Source organism: Nelumbo lutea, chromosome 2 (genome assembly GCF_056320005.1).
Source record: "Nelumbo lutea isolate HS-2025 chromosome 2, American lotus-T2T, whole genome shotgun sequence".
NCBI lineage: Eukaryota > Viridiplantae > Streptophyta > Magnoliopsida > Proteales > Nelumbonaceae > Nelumbo > Nelumbo lutea.
This window is the reverse complement of record NC_142685.1, coordinates 42,649,782-42,665,934: the sequence shown is the minus strand read 5'-3', so window position 1 is coordinate 42,665,934 and position 16,153 is coordinate 42,649,782. Positions and strand designations below refer to the sequence as shown.

Here is a 16,153-nt window from a genome sequence, read left to right as displayed (position 1 = left end):
AAAACCATTGACATGGACAATTGAACCATTGATCCATTTGACCAACCAACAAGTCACGGGGGTATAAATTAATACTTTTGAAAACCATAACTATGTTTGGTGGTCAGGGGCTGAAGGCTCTTTTCCACTATTTTTGCCTAAAAAACTTCTTTGGCCTTAAATCCTAATTTTTAGCTTCCTTAATATATAAAAAATAAAAATAAAATATAAATATAAGTTACACCTAAAACAACACAGGCACATTCCACAAATAACATACATACATGCTTATATAACGGGACAGATGTATGCATAGTGTTTTGAGTATTTGCCTCTCTGTATCAAGAATCAAGAATTGAAACACCCTGCTGCTCATTGTATTTCAATTTTCAATTGAACCACCAAATGACTGTCACTGTCACCTTAGATTTTTAAGATAAACATGCATTTGAAACATACCAGAGCACCGCTGCCAAGATCAATACCTTTAGTTCTCTTCTTACTTTAATATTTTTATGCTTTTCCCCCTTCTGAATGAAAGACGGCCACAACACACTCATATAGCTCTGCACTTGCGACAACTCACTTAAGTTTATACTCTTGAGAGACCTCTAGAGCTATGCCAGAGAGAGACATCCAAAAATCATGGTTTCAAAACCGGACCGGACCAGAAAACCCGGGAACATTCACCTGACTGTTTCCCATTTTCCCCAAAATTACTTTTTGGCCAAAAAATATTGATTTGGTTAGCAAACTGCTGATCCGGGCGGTCAAACCGTCAAGCCATTTGACCCGAGAATGGTGTTTGGCTGTTTTGGGGGGTTTTTTAAATTTTAAATTTTTTTATTTTTTGTCACAGCGGCTCATCCATTCGGACCAGATGGTCAGACCGTTTGACCTGGGAACAAGACCCAGAACGGTTCATGTCCGGTCCGGTTTTAAAAACCTTTGCTAAAAACAACGTATAACAAAGACCATAAAATATAAACAAATACAGTCTCCTCTTCAGAGATCGGACCCAGGTCTTCTTGGCAGTCCAACGCATTACGAGTCTCCCCAACTAAAATCTGGAAATTTCAAAAAAGTGGAAAAACAAAGGCAATGCTCATACATAAGTAAACATTTTATGGCAGGAAAATAACATAATTATAATAATCAACTCTCTGCATTACAATTTGGCAACTTGCATGCCTGCATTTGTGAGTGTGTAGAAAGGAAGAGAACATAAATAAAGCCCAGATAGGACCCAAATTTGATTGTTCTGATAACTAATTGGTTAGATTCATCAACTGACATAGCTCTCAGGTTTAATGGTGAAATGTGTGCAACAACTTTTCTATTTAAAAAAAAAAAAAAAAAAAAAAGAAAGAAACGTGTGCAACAACTTACGATGAAACCTAGGGATGTCAATGGACCGGGCTAATCAGGAAATCCATCTCACCGCTATCGTGATACATTTAATATTTGGGATGCCCCTAAGTGGGTTAGGGATGGCTTTGGTTTGTGGAATGCCTGCAGTTATGATGTTTACTGTTTACCATCCTGAGACAGGCAACAACCAGGCAGCCTGCAGGAGGATGTTGGATTCAAATAGGCTACAGAAGACAACTGTAGAACTAGGTTAGCAATATTATGGACAGAAATAATCACCCCTCTTCTGATATGCAGGAATTTAACTCCTGGAATTTGTACCAGAGTGCCTGGAATCACTGAATATGATTCCTGAGGTCAACTTTAGTATAAGAAAACATTGTCCAAGTTATATTTCAATATTATGGATACTATCCTTACTGCAGAGCATAGAAGGCACAAAGAAACATCCGGGAATGACTCCCCACCCTAGGAAAAACAGATAATTGCATAGCAGAACTGCAAGCTAGCGTTGCCAGCATGGCTTACCTGATGTTCTCAGTCACAGTTAACAGGGGTCTTGGGAGGGGTGGGAATGATATTATCCTAACCTTCATTTTCTTCCGCAAAGTGGCCACCCTTAGAATCTTTTGAAAAAAAAAAGAGGCCGCTCTCAGATTCAAACTAGTGTTCTTATGCTTGTCAGTCAAGTATACCATTGCACCAAACAATGGCCCCTTTCAAGAACTAGATTGTGACCACAAAATTCCAACCCCCAGATTACACTGGGAAAAGTAAAGCATAAGGACAACCTTTTCAAGTATAGCCATTGCCTTGTAAAGTTGAAAACATCCATGACTTTACATGTGTTTGGGTGATAATGATAAGGTTTACAGCGTAGCAGAATTACAAAAGACATATCATTTGATATTTGAAAAGTTTAAATCCAAGGGCTTCTTAATTAAGAAAATACAAAAAGCGACTTTAAGAGAAAGATATTGTTAACAGCTATCCTTGGGAAAACTGAACATCAGATCAATTCTTTTGTCAGCAATATCAGAGCAATTGCCACGATTCTTCATATGTAATTATGTCTAATAAATTAACTGCGTATTTAATCCTTCTAACTTTTTTTGACAACTACCTTTTTAACCCTTTAATATTTTATCGTAATACAAGCCCAGAATCAAACAAAAAAAATACCAAATATTATTTCTACTCAAAAGCAATTATCAAACAATCTGCTTAAAAACGCTCAAGTACTTGAGGTTGGGTTTAAAAATCAAAACGAGCCTTACTAGCTAAAATGTAAGGTAACTATAAGCAGGCATAACCACTAATACAAACAGGGAAAGAGATTTAGACTGGAGGACAAGGACACGTAGAAAACGCTAAATTTATATAAGGCATATCTCTTGTTATTCATGTTAATAACTTAATATCAAGAAATATATGATGATTACAATGAAAAGTAAGAGAACAACCAGAATGAGGAACAATATAACATGTTCAATCTAAGATTGAGAATCTAAGATAGGGCTGACATGGACTGCAAGATTCAACACATGGCCATTGGCCAATCCAGAAGGTTCCCTATCTGATGAATGGTTTGGATTCACCATAAGATTCCTCAAATAGCTAAAATACAATAGAATACATGCAAAAGCTCCCTACTAACCCAATAAGGAAACCTTTTCTCCATATATATGTATGACTCAGTCAAGGATTTAAATTCAAATGAGTAAGGTTTTTTGCTGGGTCCCAACTTCCAGCTTGCTTCAAAACTGAAATCTTACCACAAATTTTAATGGAATTTCAGAATCTGTTCCAAATTTCACGAAACTTAAATGCATACTCCAACTTCTTTTCTCTTTTTCTACTCTTTTCTTTATCTCCTTTTTATCTTATCAACTTTCAAGTTTCAAAATCCTACTTCATCTACCTGTCTAAATTCTACCCCATTCATGAACCTGTGTGAGACCACAGATTCAAGTCTGATAGCAGACAATTCATGCTAATACATGTTCTGATTAAGCCAATGTCCAGTTCACCCCTCCCAATACCCAGGACCAGCATTACAGAATGGTCTTTTTATAGTAATACTTCCATGTCATGCCTAAGTAACCAAGTGAATAGGGTAGACCATGACAAATTGATAACAAAACAATAAATGAACATTTTCTTGCTTGGTAACTTAAAAGTTTTATTAAGCAGTAAATGGACAATGACACTAACCATTACTTATCAAAAAAAATAACACTAACCACTACCCAATGTTGGTCCCAGCTCTCTGGAGTCTTGGTAGGGGTGGACCAATGTTCTTGTATGAAAAGAAGTATATATACAGAATGAAGAGAATCGACAAATGGGCACTTGAAGGAAATAGTTTGAGAAATATTTATCCTCATACAATCATACTCAGAAATATAATCACCAATAGGTATAGTATAAATATGTAAGCCATCTGCATAAAGCTTGTCATACCTCCTCCATCAATGGGTTTTTCTCTAATGTACTTCATAATATCCCATTCCCAGAATATCAATTGACGTTTGAATAAACGACCATGCAGGTCTAACCACGATAGATAAACTGTTACCGTGCAATGCAATACAATACTGACCATAACAATGTCTAACATCTAACTTCGCCCCATCCCAACCAAAAAAATGCGGGAACCAAAACCAACGCAACGTAAAGAACTGTGAACTGAATAAATAACATGAAAAATCATGGTGCATATATAGAAGTCATAATTCAACAGCAGTTTAGGTAACATGAAAATGTCCAAGATACACATTCAACTCCCAAAAATATACAAAGCACACTGGCACCGGGAAATGCTAGAAACAAAGCGGGGAAACCGGGAAAAAACAAATGCCAATGAAGCCATACCTCGGAGAACCCGCATACAAATTCCGACGAAGAATCCGGCCAGTGATCGAATCTCCACTATCGATCAACTCTCTCAGCCCCAAATTCTCAGCTTTCCGCACCTCTTCTTCATCTCCCTCCTCCTTCTCTCCATCCGTGTTTTCGTCTGGAGTTGGCTTCAAGGGCAACCTCTCAAAGTAATTACCATAAATATACTCGGGCGTATAGCCATTCTCCTCATCGAACAACGTGATATGGCCGTGCCACTCCCAAACACGATAATTTGAGCCCGTCTCTTCATGGAAACCAACACATATGTGGTGATCACCAATCGTGACGGCTTGTCCTGAATTGGGTTTTAGGGTTTCGGTCTTGGCGCTAAGGATTGTGCGGATGATCTCCTTCTCGAGCTTTGATTCCTCCTTGGCCATCAGGGATTTGTCTTCGTCGTCGAAGTTGTCGTCAACGGAGCTGTTATCGAGTAATAAATCTTCCAAGCTTTGGGAGAGGTAAGAGTTCGTATGGAGATAAGGAGATCGGAGTTGCAATCTACCCATCATGCTTTGGAGGAGGAGACTGTCGAAGCTACTGTAGTCGTTGTAAGAACTCATCTTCACTTGTTTTGGGTTTCTGTCTTGTCTCTGATGGAGGAGCAACGGGGAAGTTACTGGACTGGAAGGGTTTAAGCAGGGGTTTTGGATTGTATCCGATTTGCTCCACATAAAGCGCCTCACACCAACGTCACCGCACATTTCGAATATCTCCCATGCTTATATTAGACCTGTTCATGGGCCGCCGGGCTTTCACCTGTTATCAATATTATTGAGGCACGAGCCCAAGTTCAAAGCCCGATATGACAGAGGTGTAAAACGGGTCGTATCCTTCCGGCCTATAGGCCGTCCTGCCCTCTAGAGATAATTTGGGGATCGTTTTGGCATGACCCATGGCCCAAGACCATGCCGTGCCGTGGGCCTGAGTGGAGCGAGCTGTAGGTCATGCTAGGCCTTGGGCATGGACAAAACTGGATTATACTGTTTTTTTTTATTTATTTTTATTTCTTTGTTAAGTAAAACTTAAATATTTAACTTTCCTTTATGAACTATTTGAAAAAAATAAGAAATCTAACAAAAAAAAATGAAAAAAATATACTTAATCAAATAAAAAATCCAAGAAAACAAAGACTCAAAGTGAATAACAAATTGAAAAAAAATATTAATTTTATTTCATTTAAATTTGAATGATACAAAGCATACAATGGTTGGATCAATGAAATATAAAAATTAGAAAATGAAAAAAATTAATAAAATATAAAAAAATATAATATAGTTACAAATTGAAAATAAAAATTACATTATTAAAAAAATCAAATAAATTAAATAAAATTAAAACAAATTTTACAATAATTTGAAAAAAATGTTATACAACTATTGAGTATAGAAAAAATATTGACTTCATCGTTTTCTCCTATTGTTCTTAACTTTTATCATCTTCTTAAGGTGAAACGTAGTGTCATGTCATCCTTTTGTTTTGTAATTTATCTTCACAATCCAACCAATCTTTAAAGTAAATGCACATATCTAGGCTTTCATCATTCATATAGTTTCTCTTGTTGTCCAACACCCTAGTTCCTGCATTATAACAAGACTCCGATGGAACTGTAGACATTGGAGAGGTTAGTAGATCACATGTCATGGCGACAAAAACTGGATAATTTTTTGTATGTTCACTTTATCCAAAATGCCCCCAAACTAGTTGTTATATAGCTATCAAGGGGCATTTGTGTTATTCTCCCCCTCAAAACCAAAATACATGAATACCTCTCCTATATAGTTGTTTATAGCCTGTTGCCCCCCCCCCATCCGAAAAGTTGAAACTAGTCATTAGGGACCTAACGACTAGTTCGTCGGACATGCTAAGTGTGGCCCACTACGGGCCCGTGAGCCATGTCGCGGGGTGGGCCGTAGGTGACACAACACGCATAGCCATGCCAGCCTGTAGTCTTGGAACCCCAGGTCCAACACGGCCTAGACCATCATGTCAGGCCTGACACAACCCGCATACCGTCTTGCTAGGCTAGGGTTGCGGGCAGAGAAAGAGAGAGAGACCTAGAGTTGTTTGTGATTGTCAAGTGTCATTGTAGATGTTATTGGAGCTATTGCGGAATGGGGATTAGGGACACCGCCTCTTAGATAGACAAAGACGAGGGAGAATCAAAGAGATAGAGAAATGATACTCATTGCTCACTGCTCATGCCGCTTTTGGAAAGAGATGATCCAATAGGTACCATCGATGTTGATGTGGAAGATAAGAAACTTCCAAATTCTTGTAGATTCGAACAAGTTGAGGGAGAGAGACTATCGAAGAACAAGAATTGGGGTTAGGAAATAATATGTATATTATTATATATTTTATAACATATATTATTAATTATTATTACATATATAATATTATCAGGCCGGGCCATGTTTTTTATGTGAAATCCCAAGCCCGACCCAAATTTTAGTCGAGCTTATATAATAAGGTCCGAACCCATGGGCCTAATAATATTGTCCAAGCACGACTGTAATTGGGCCTGATTGGGCCGGTCTGTCGGGCTACCCAACCCATGAACAGATCTAATTCAGGCTTTGGTTCTTCTCAAAATTTGAATGGAATTGGCTCAAAGTCTGCACCCGATAGAATATGCAAGCCAAAAACTCCGATCTATGAATAGGTCATGCAACGTGTTGTAAGATAGCACGTTTCACACCAATTTCACAGCACCTACAACCCCACATTTGAAATATCTCCTGTAATTGTATATTCTCATGTCGTTGGAAAATAATAAATAAGGTATTTTGAACTTATCAGTAATCGCTTTCCAAAACGAAAACTTGTATGAGTGTAGTGTTGCAGAACTATGAATCCGAAAACTTGCAGAGAGAATGATGGATGAGTAGTGTCATTTGGTTACTATCCTTAAAACCACATTTGCCCCATACGGTGCAGTTGGGTGATTGCAAATTGGCCGCCAAGATAAAAAATCCATAGGCCATTGGTAAGCGTGAAACAAAAGAAAAATAAAATTTAAAAGTCAAATGTTTAAAATCGGTCAAAAGCAAAAACATCCTGCAGGTATACACACCCATGCCCTGACCCAGTTCAGCACATGCGTGTGAAAAACACCTCCATTCCCTCCTCATATGCATGGGAATATCTATAGTATAGATATACTCCACCTTAACTCATTTGTCAAGCAATGTGGGACAATGAGTATTCCCATGCATATAAGAGAGGAAAGAGAAAAAGACAAAACTAAAAAAAATACAAGAGAGGAATGAGAGGTTATTGAAATTTTGAATCTCCCTTCAACATATTCAAGGGGATGTAAATCTTATGCAGATTGGATTTATCATCATGGCCATGTAACGTAAGGCTGCAATGAGGTTGGTGTGAGGTGTGATTTGTGAGGAGAAAATCCAAATTCTTTTAGATTTCACATTTTTAATTTTTGTGATAGTTTTAATACTTTTAAAATGGGGTTTGACATTGAACCGCACCAAACCCATGCCCAATGACATAGTGATTGAAAATTTGTTTAGGCTGCGTTTCAAAGCGGTGTAAAACGTAGGGCTGTTCATAAGAAGGCCCAAACTGATCAACCCGAACTGACCCAATCCGAGTCGGTCGGGTTTTCATCAGCACCGGTCGGTTTCAAGTTGGGCAAAATCATAAATCGATATATCGGGTCAGTTTTGGTTTTTTTATGTGAAAACCGAAACCAACCCGAACCAAACCGAACCAATTAGTTTTATAGTTCGGTAGTTCCTAGTTTCATACTTAACTAATCTTCTACTAGAACTAGAAGAACCCTATCTTCTAGTTCCTACTTAACTAAATTGTATCTATCCTAATTTTTATAGTATTTTATACCAAATAGGCAACCCATTAGGCAATTACAATTAGAAATAGGTGTCCTTCTAGTTCTAAGTTTCTCTATCATTTTTGTACAGGAGCAAAACCGAAATTGACCGAAACCGACTCAAACCGACCAGGTCGGTTTTGCCTATCAATGGGTCGGTTTCGGTTTCCACCTCATGTAACCCGGCCAGGCCGGGTTGGTTGGGAAAACCCCTGTAAATCGACCCAACCCGACCCGTGAACAACCCTAGTAAAACGTTTGATGTAAAAGTCCACCGATGACTTTTCATAGTGAACCATTGAGCATAAAAAAAAAGCGTGCTTATTGATTGATTTGGTATTACATCGAGTTTTTGTATTGATAATCAATGTAAAACCTCTTAACATTTTACATTAATTTATGATGTAAAACTCCACTCCATCCAAACATTTATAAATCTGAACCAGAGTAATGCTTTACATTAATATTGATTTACACTCCAAATAAAACACAGATAATATTAAACTGATGGTTAGGGATGTTAGTGGATTGGTTTAGCATGGGTTTGCCTCAACCCTAACTTGACCCTACAGTGCCTCAACCTCAACCCAACCTCCATCAAACCCATATTAAAAATATGCAGTTTCCAAAACCAAACACGACATTATAGGGGCGAACCCAATACCGGCTCGACTCAACATGTAGCACTTCAATTGCATTTTTAACACATTTTGAAGATCGGAAATTGTTTTTATATAATATATGATGTCACTCTTCCCATTCAAAAAACAAAAACAAAACCAACATGTAAATAAATCTTAAACTTTAAAACTATAGAGTTAAAAGTTAAAAAGTTACATGAATACTTTGTCTATATGCAAGGTATCATGACCCGACTTGGGTGTGGGGTGTGGGGTGTGGAGTCAATCAAAACCCGAACCTAACCTGAGTTGAAGAATCAAAACCCTAACCCAGCCATAAAATTGAATATATTAGCCCTAACCCAACCCGGGTCGAGATTTTAATCCAACCCATTTACATCCCTACCGATGGTGAGATTTTACACCTATTCCAAACGCAAAGTGTAGTTGAGCAGATGATGTCATTGATGAAAAAGGAAACCGCGTTTTGTACACCCACGGGTTCATTCATTGGATCGGTGATGACCACGTCGTCCCTAACATTTTGGCGGACGTTAACATGCATCGTGGTTGAACCGAGCAGAACACGACAAAAATATCCGATCAAATCTTTGTAAGAAGAGAACCCGAGAGCCTTGTCTCTCATTTTTTCTTCTCCTCCATCGGCAAGCACACCACATCGTCCGTCGTCCATCGGCGGACTCTGGCGCCGCCGCGCCGGTATATGGTATGGCATCCTCCTCCTCTCCTTCTTATGTTTTGAACATATCGAATGTGAAAATAAGAGCGCTTATAAAATTATATAAAGAAGGGAGAATTTGAAACAAAGGCTTAAAACATTATTTTGTCCAAAAAAGAAAAAAAAATAGAGAAAATATATGATGCAGAAAAGATATAGTATGAAAATAGTTTTGACCGATCAAAATCCATCCATAAATTTTATAAATAATACTTAATTCGCTATTAAATTTATAATTAGAATTGATTGATCAGATGATTTCCGAATATCATATCTTTTCCATATCATAGGCGAACCCATAAAAGAGTAAATCGGGCTCTAACTTGAATAAACTGGGTTCGGACCTTAACTTTTATCAAAGTTTGAATGAACCTGGTCCAACGTCCGAGCTTGAAAGTGGTATAAAATGTTGATGGGCCGAACACAAATCCCGACCCGTGAACAAGCTTAAATTGATGATTATGTTGCCTCTCATATTAATTATTTTTTTTTTCAAAAAACCGAAAGAAAATCGTAATTCACAAACCTAAAAAAGAGGGCAGTTATGTAATTACATAAGAGAACCCCGTATAATAGGCTACCGAGGTTTCTTCATTTCACCCTCGAAGGCCCAAAACCCTAGCTCCTTCTCTTCATACACTACGGTTTAGAGAGGCCGCCGCAGATATCTGCTTACAGGTACTATTTCGATCTTCGAAACAAAGGATATTACTTCGTTCCCTCTTTTCTTTTTACTACCGGTGTTTGTTCATAGGTTCGATTGTTATCTTCTGCCAGTCACCTTTCTCTGTATGTTTCTATTTGGATTGATAAATACGCATCCATGGATTTGTTGTTATACTCTGTTCTGCTTTTCTTTGATCGTTGTTTGCTTTGTCTTGCTTTCCTTTTTTCCTTTCGTTTTTTCTCCACTCGAATTAAATGCAAATGTATTCATCTAATCGCTTCATGCCTAAGTTGTTTGAGAAAGGACTCGTCTTGTTTTATATTGTTTTGGTTTCTTTGTGTATGCAAATGTAATAGCAAAAAAAAAAAAAAAAAGAAAGAAAGTTGTTTCTTCTCATGTCAACTTGTACACATATATTCTGAGCTTAGCGATCGCTGTTGACATGAGCCGGATACCGGCGGTTTACCCAAATATTTTACTGGTTGAATAATTCTAACAATTTGATTTGGTGGAATATTCTCATACATTAGCAAGCATGGTGATTGCCCAAGTTTTTTTCATATTTGATGTATATCAGGTTACATATTATGTCTTCTATTGTTAGACGTTAGACTAATTTTCAGAGTAAGCCTACCACATTTACTTGCTAACATTTGCATATAGTCTGTCTCCGGGGTGAAGCTTTACTATGAATTGGCTTCCTATGCACGTTGCTATTGGAGTGAGTAGTTTGTTAAATTGCTAATGTGTACATTGCTTATGTTATACCCGAACTATGTTCGAGGCATGGCTGTAAATAGAAGCATAGGTTCTATGGTGTTGGATGCATTGCCTAGTAGCATGATAAGAGACCCCTTGTAGTTGCCCACTTTGGTAATATTTGAAAACCAATGCTCGCTATTATTAACCCATTAGGTTTCTTAAAGTTTCATAATCCAAATTTGTTGGTCGTCTTTGACAAGAATAAGTAGGCATGTGGTTACCAAAAACAAATGGTTGCTTGTAATCTGTTCAGCCTGTTGAGACAGGAGATACACATGAGACTTAACTCCACAACCTATGTTTGTTTCTACCCCCCTTTCACTACTGCTCTCAGCATCATCACCAGCATGATGGTTGGTCATTGGTGTATATTGTTCTTATTCTTTCAGCACTTTGGTTCTTGCCTCTTGGGTATTATCTAAGGCTGAATTGTTATTGTTAATATGAACCTGTCAAAGATTGCATTTAGGGAAGCGAATCAAGTAATGAGATTTGAGAAAGCTTTGGCTGTCCACAGGCTATTGGCATGTGACGTGTTAATTCATACAACTATGCCTTCGAAACTGTTTACAGTTGCAATAATAGCATGTAGTTTGTATGGACTAACGTGTCATGCAGGGAGAGCCCTGTAGACAGCCTTTTTTCTACGAGATTTACCTTTCTAAATTGAGATTTCACTTTTACAATGGAATCCAAGATCGCCATTGGACTTAAGGAGGTCCACAATACACATATTGTGACATGGCACTGAAGATTTTTCTTTTGCTTAATTGGAAGCTGTCCATTTATAGTTTCTGTTATTCAATCGAAGATATCTACTTGAATAGCAAACTTCTGTCTATCCATACATGTTGGGTACGTTGATAAGAATCCACGTGTTCATAATAGTGTATTAGTGTTGGCTGTTTCTGTATTGGTTGCAGCTAAAATATCAAGATTTGTCTCAAACAGTTTTATTTTACTGTTCCTGGTTAATATTGTCAATGTGCATGAAAAAAGCAAGTATCAATCAGATTGCATTTGGCTTGTGATTTATAACCTCTGATTGTTAAGGACAATAACCATGGTTTTCACTCTTAGCAGGAGCAAGTGTTGGGAAAATGGTGAGAGTTAGTGTCTTAAACGATGCTCTTAAAAGCATGTATAATGCAGAGAAGCGGGGGAAGCGACAGGTTATGATTAGACCATCATCAAAAGTGATTATCAAGTTTCTCCTTGTCATGCAGAAGCATGGTTTGTGCCTATCTCTAATTTCTCTATGTCTATATTCTATTCTATTCATTTTGGATTCCAATCCTCAATATTTACTTTCCTACATTTTTTTGGCACTAAATTTATGTTCTTGCTATTGGTCTCTCTGAAGGTTATATTGGGGAGTTTGAGTATGTTGATGACCACAGAGCTGGCAAGCTTGTGGTTGAACTGAATGGAAGGCTTAACAAGTGTGGGGTTATTAGTCCTCGTTTTGATCTTGGGGTTAAAGATATTGAAAACTGGACTGCGAGGTTGCTTCCTTCAAGACAGGTTTGGGTCTTGCTTTTAACTATTATAGAAAAAATTGTTCTGGTTATTACTGTTTTGAAAAACATCTCCAGAAAATTGCTGGTTACAATGACTATTTAATAACAAGAGATACTTTCAGCCATGCCAATGTTAGACTTTACAGTGAGTGTTCACCCTTTTGATGGTTCCTTCGAGATAACAGTTGTCAAGGCATCATGGTGACAGCCTTGCCAATGTTATGGGGGGTATGCTGTCGCCTATGCAATCCACCTATGCATTGGACTTTTTAAAATGTAAAACCTAAATATGAGAGGTAATTCCCTATATTTCAATGCACCCATCAGGCTTCTTTCACTAATACTTAGCAATAATCTTCATAAAAAATTTTGAACTTCATATTGAAACATAGAAGATCAAAAAACAATGAAGAACACAGAAAATTAACATATTCACAAGAAAATGAAGAATGAAAGAAGGTTCTCTTCGAAAGAGGAAGGGACAAACGTGGAAAATAAGTGCCCCTGTTTTTGTCCCGAAAAAGAAAAGGAAGGGGCAGAATTAGAACCTTTGTTTCCCTTGTGTGTTGATTGATAAAGTCTACCACTGAGGTTAGGTGGATTCTGGCTAGACTTCCATCATTGGTTGTCTAATCTTGTAAACATTTCCAGTTCTAATGACCAAGTATCCTACTAGCCTTATCTATCAGGAAATCTTCTTATAGGTTCAGGTTTTGAAGTTTACACAGTGTATACCGACTTTTGTGTTGAACCAACCCTTTTACAAATAAGAAAGAAAAAAACAACATCTACTATTATTTGAGTTATGAAAGAGTTTATGATGAGGCATGATATCCCAAAGTGATAACCAATTAACCAGTATCGGAAGTATGGTAATCAGTCAGCAAGTTTCTTCATGATTCATGGGAGTTCTGATTGATCAAAGTTTTTTCTGTGTCATAACTGGCATCGTATGCATTGCTATTATATAAGCCCACAAAATGAATAATCTAATGCTATGGTGTCTTGTAATATTATAATCTTTCAAAATAAAATGTTGCCTTGTGCAAAAAGAACTGTGTTCGGGTGAGGGACCCTTCAAGGGTGCCTTGTTGTGTAGGGGTTGTCTTGACAACCATGTTCAACAGTCCATGTCATCTTTGTATAGATGGGCTGGCCTCATCCAATCAGGTGATATTTCCCTTAGAGTCCGGTTGTGGCCAAAATGGTTGGTTCTGACCCTGTTGCAGATGGGTATGTCTAGTCCTATGTCTTAAGGATGTTATTTTTGTGTTGGTATTCTTGTTTCACTTGGTTCTGGTTTTGGTTCCAATCCAACAAAATAACTGTTTTGAACATTAACTTTTTATGGCTTTCTGAACTAGAATGCATGATTTTCTATGTACACGTGACATTAAAATTGTATGATATGTTTCACGCACCAGTATGGCTTAAAACGTAATGTTTCTATTTGATGTGTCTACCAGAATATGATATTTGACACACTAATGTGGCTTCAACTGTTATGTTTCTATTTGATGATAACTATTTGATGGTATCTATCAAAAAATGAACCATGAACAGAAACAACCTCTTATACATCTTGTGGTTAAAAAGGATTTTGTTATTTTTCAAGAATCATATCACTTTCTGAGCCATGAGCCTAATACCTCATTGTTTGGTTCGTGATTCAAAAAGGATGGTTCTGTGCCAAACCATATCATCCTTTTTTTTTTTGAAAATGGAAACATTGATTTTGAACCATCATAGGCAATAATATGCTTTGTTCTATGTATGTTTATAGTCACAAGTCGTGCATGCTTTTGATTTATAGTTTTTTTTTTGATGGATTTTATGAAAAATCCTGCAGTTTGGATACATAGTGCTGACAACTTCTGCTGGTATCATGGACCATGAAGAGGCTAGGAGAAAGAATGTAGGTGGTAAGGTACTTGGTTTCTTCTATTAGGTTGAAGAGTGTGGAGGCGTTAGAGCAGTCATTTCTTCTAGTAGGCGAGTTTTCACTCAGGATATAGTTGGAATTTTATGCATCCTGAGGATTTTATTTTGGTGCTTTTTGGAACGTTGTACTGATTTTTTTTTATATTTACTCGTCGAATTTTCTTTTATATTTTGAATTTTATTGGAGGTTATTAGATGCAACTATTTTAGAGGATTAAGGTTCATATATTTTCTTCTTACTAGGCATGGCATATCAGGACAAGTTCGTGCCTCTTTGTTACGGGACTTTCAGAGCCCTTGTTCCTATATAATAAATAGTAATTACTCATTGTGATTAACTCAATAGTCGGGCCAATCTGTGAAATCTTTATTCACAGGATTAATGGTTCAGCCCATGGTTTTAAAAAACGACCTGGAAACGAACCCTTCTGGCCAGTGATTTCCTTCTTGGTGGTTCCACTGTTCGGTTCAAACGGATGTCCCTTTTTGACAAAAAATAAAAAATAATAAATGGCCAACAGTTGAACAGGGTGAAAAGTCAATGGTTCAACCGTCTGAGTCAAAGGGTCACTGATTGATTTAATGGTTTGTGCTATAGTTTAGGTTTGTAATAAAATGGAATTCATTGCCTAAACGGTTTCTGGGCCGACCAGTCTGAGCCTCCGGTGGAGTGATGGACGTGGCAAATTAAAGTCGTTAAAAAATAGAGGTGGATGATTCATGATTCATTCAGTCGCATGATACTTTAAAATAGAATATCAAGTAATAAGCGTATGGGCCAAGCACAGCCACGGGTGGTAATTAGATGACGCATTGTTTCTTCTTTAGTACAAGGTCGAGATTTATCTGATTGCCTGGATTGGATGGGTTTGTTTCCTCATTAAATTAATCTTCAACTGTGACAAGTGATTTACAGAGCCCAACTACTCAAGTCAACGGGATGGACGCCGATACGTTGATGCTAATTGCTTCAACTAAAGAGTCCGCTCTTTTGTATGGTAATAACTGTGTGCCAGAATTAAAATATTAATGCACGGTTCAAAATATTGATATGTCCGATATGCCTGTAGGGGTGTATCAGGAAGTTATGATATTGATACTTCGAACTTTGCATCATAGTGAATCTCGAGATGGTTAGATATTATATTTTTATTGTATTGGTATTCAAGGGTTCCATTAATCAAATTTTAGGATTGAAAAAAAAAATCTGATTATCTGTGTAGCCAAGCATATCTGGGTATATTGATATCAATATAATATTCCTAATATGTGATATATCATTCTGATATTTTAATCCTCGTTCTACAATACCACTAAAGGGGGTGGTTACGTGGTTGGTGCAGTGGTGTTGTGTTGTCCTTGTTTTAGTTTAGTTAATACAAATTTGTGAGAAATATGTATCACATTATATATAAGCAATGTTCAAAATAATGATATGTCCGATATGTTAGTATGGGCGTATCGGACGAATCGATACATTCTTTTTTATGTTTTATTTATTTATTTTTCGAAATAGGTTCAGGGGGGCTGGGCTAGGTTTCCTCTACACCCTGAACTGGTTAGACCCTTAATACATCCACTATAGGGGCGTATTGTTGGGGTCCCAGAATGATACGTATCGGTCGATACCGACCGATACTTTGAACCTTATATGTAGGCGTCTATTAATTAGAAAATGCATGTGTTTGAGTGTTTTAGATAGAAATAACAATTTGTGTTGATGAACTCAGAAGATTTTTAAATATTTTTAGGTAGAAATCCCCCCTCTCTCTCTCTCTCAACTTAAAATGCAACGACAAT

At 37.3% G+C, this 16,153-nt stretch overlaps 2 protein-coding genes across 5 annotated transcripts; one reads left to right on the top strand and one right to left on the bottom strand.

Moving 5' to 3' along the window:
• Window positions 1–334: 334 nt before the first annotated feature.
• Window positions 335–4,943, bottom strand: LOC148870176 (uncharacterized). Its single transcript, XM_088969825.1, has 2 exons — window positions 4,225–4,943; window positions 335–1,046 (listed from the first exon to the last, which is right to left on the bottom strand). The coding sequence occupies exons 1-2, from the start codon at window positions 4,923–4,925 to the stop codon at window positions 1,040–1,042; spliced, it is 708 nt and encodes a 235-aa protein (XP_088825951.1). The 5' UTR covers window positions 4,926–4,943; the 3' UTR covers window positions 335–1,039.
• A 4,373-nt stretch (window positions 4,944–9,316) lies between these two features.
• LOC148870175 (small ribosomal subunit protein uS8z/uS8w-like) lies at window positions 9,317–14,696 on the top strand. 4 transcript variants are annotated; one of them, XM_088967813.1, is made up of 4 exons: window positions 9,317–9,451; window positions 11,976–12,125; window positions 12,256–12,416; window positions 14,262–14,696. In XM_088967813.1, the coding sequence occupies exons 2-4, from the start codon at window positions 11,993–11,995 to the stop codon at window positions 14,358–14,360; spliced, it is 393 nt and encodes a 130-aa protein (XP_088823939.1). In that variant the 5' UTR covers window positions 9,317–9,451; window positions 11,976–11,992; the 3' UTR covers window positions 14,361–14,696. The 4 variants fall into 4 exon arrangements, with proteins under 4 accessions (XP_088823939.1, XP_088823940.1, XP_088823937.1 ...); XM_088967814.1 differs by having other exon boundaries at window positions 9,367–9,451; window positions 11,973–12,125; XM_088967811.1 differs by lacking the exon at window positions 9,317–9,451 and adding an exon at window positions 10,065–10,141.
• Window positions 14,697–16,153: the final 1,457 nt, after the last annotated feature.

What these genes read in the sequence shown, in the direction of transcription:
- LOC148870176 (XM_088969825.1), bottom strand. Translation starts at nt 4,925, where the DNA reads ATGTGGAGCAAATCGGATACAATCCAAAACCCCTGCTTAAACCCTTCC.
- LOC148870175 (XM_088967813.1), top strand. Translation starts at nt 11,993, where the DNA reads ATGGTGAGAGTTAGTGTCTTAAACGATGCTCTTAAAAGCATGTATAAT. An exon ending in CCTTGTCATGCAGAAGCATG is followed by an intron (nt 12,126 to 12,255) that starts GTTTGTGCCTAT and finishes GTCTCTCTGAAG; the next exon opens with GTTATATTGGGGAGTTTGAG. An exon ending in GGTTGCTTCCTTCAAGACAG is followed by an intron (nt 12,417 to 14,261) that starts GTTTGGGTCTTG and finishes AAAATCCTGCAG; the next exon opens with TTTGGATACATAGTGCTGAC.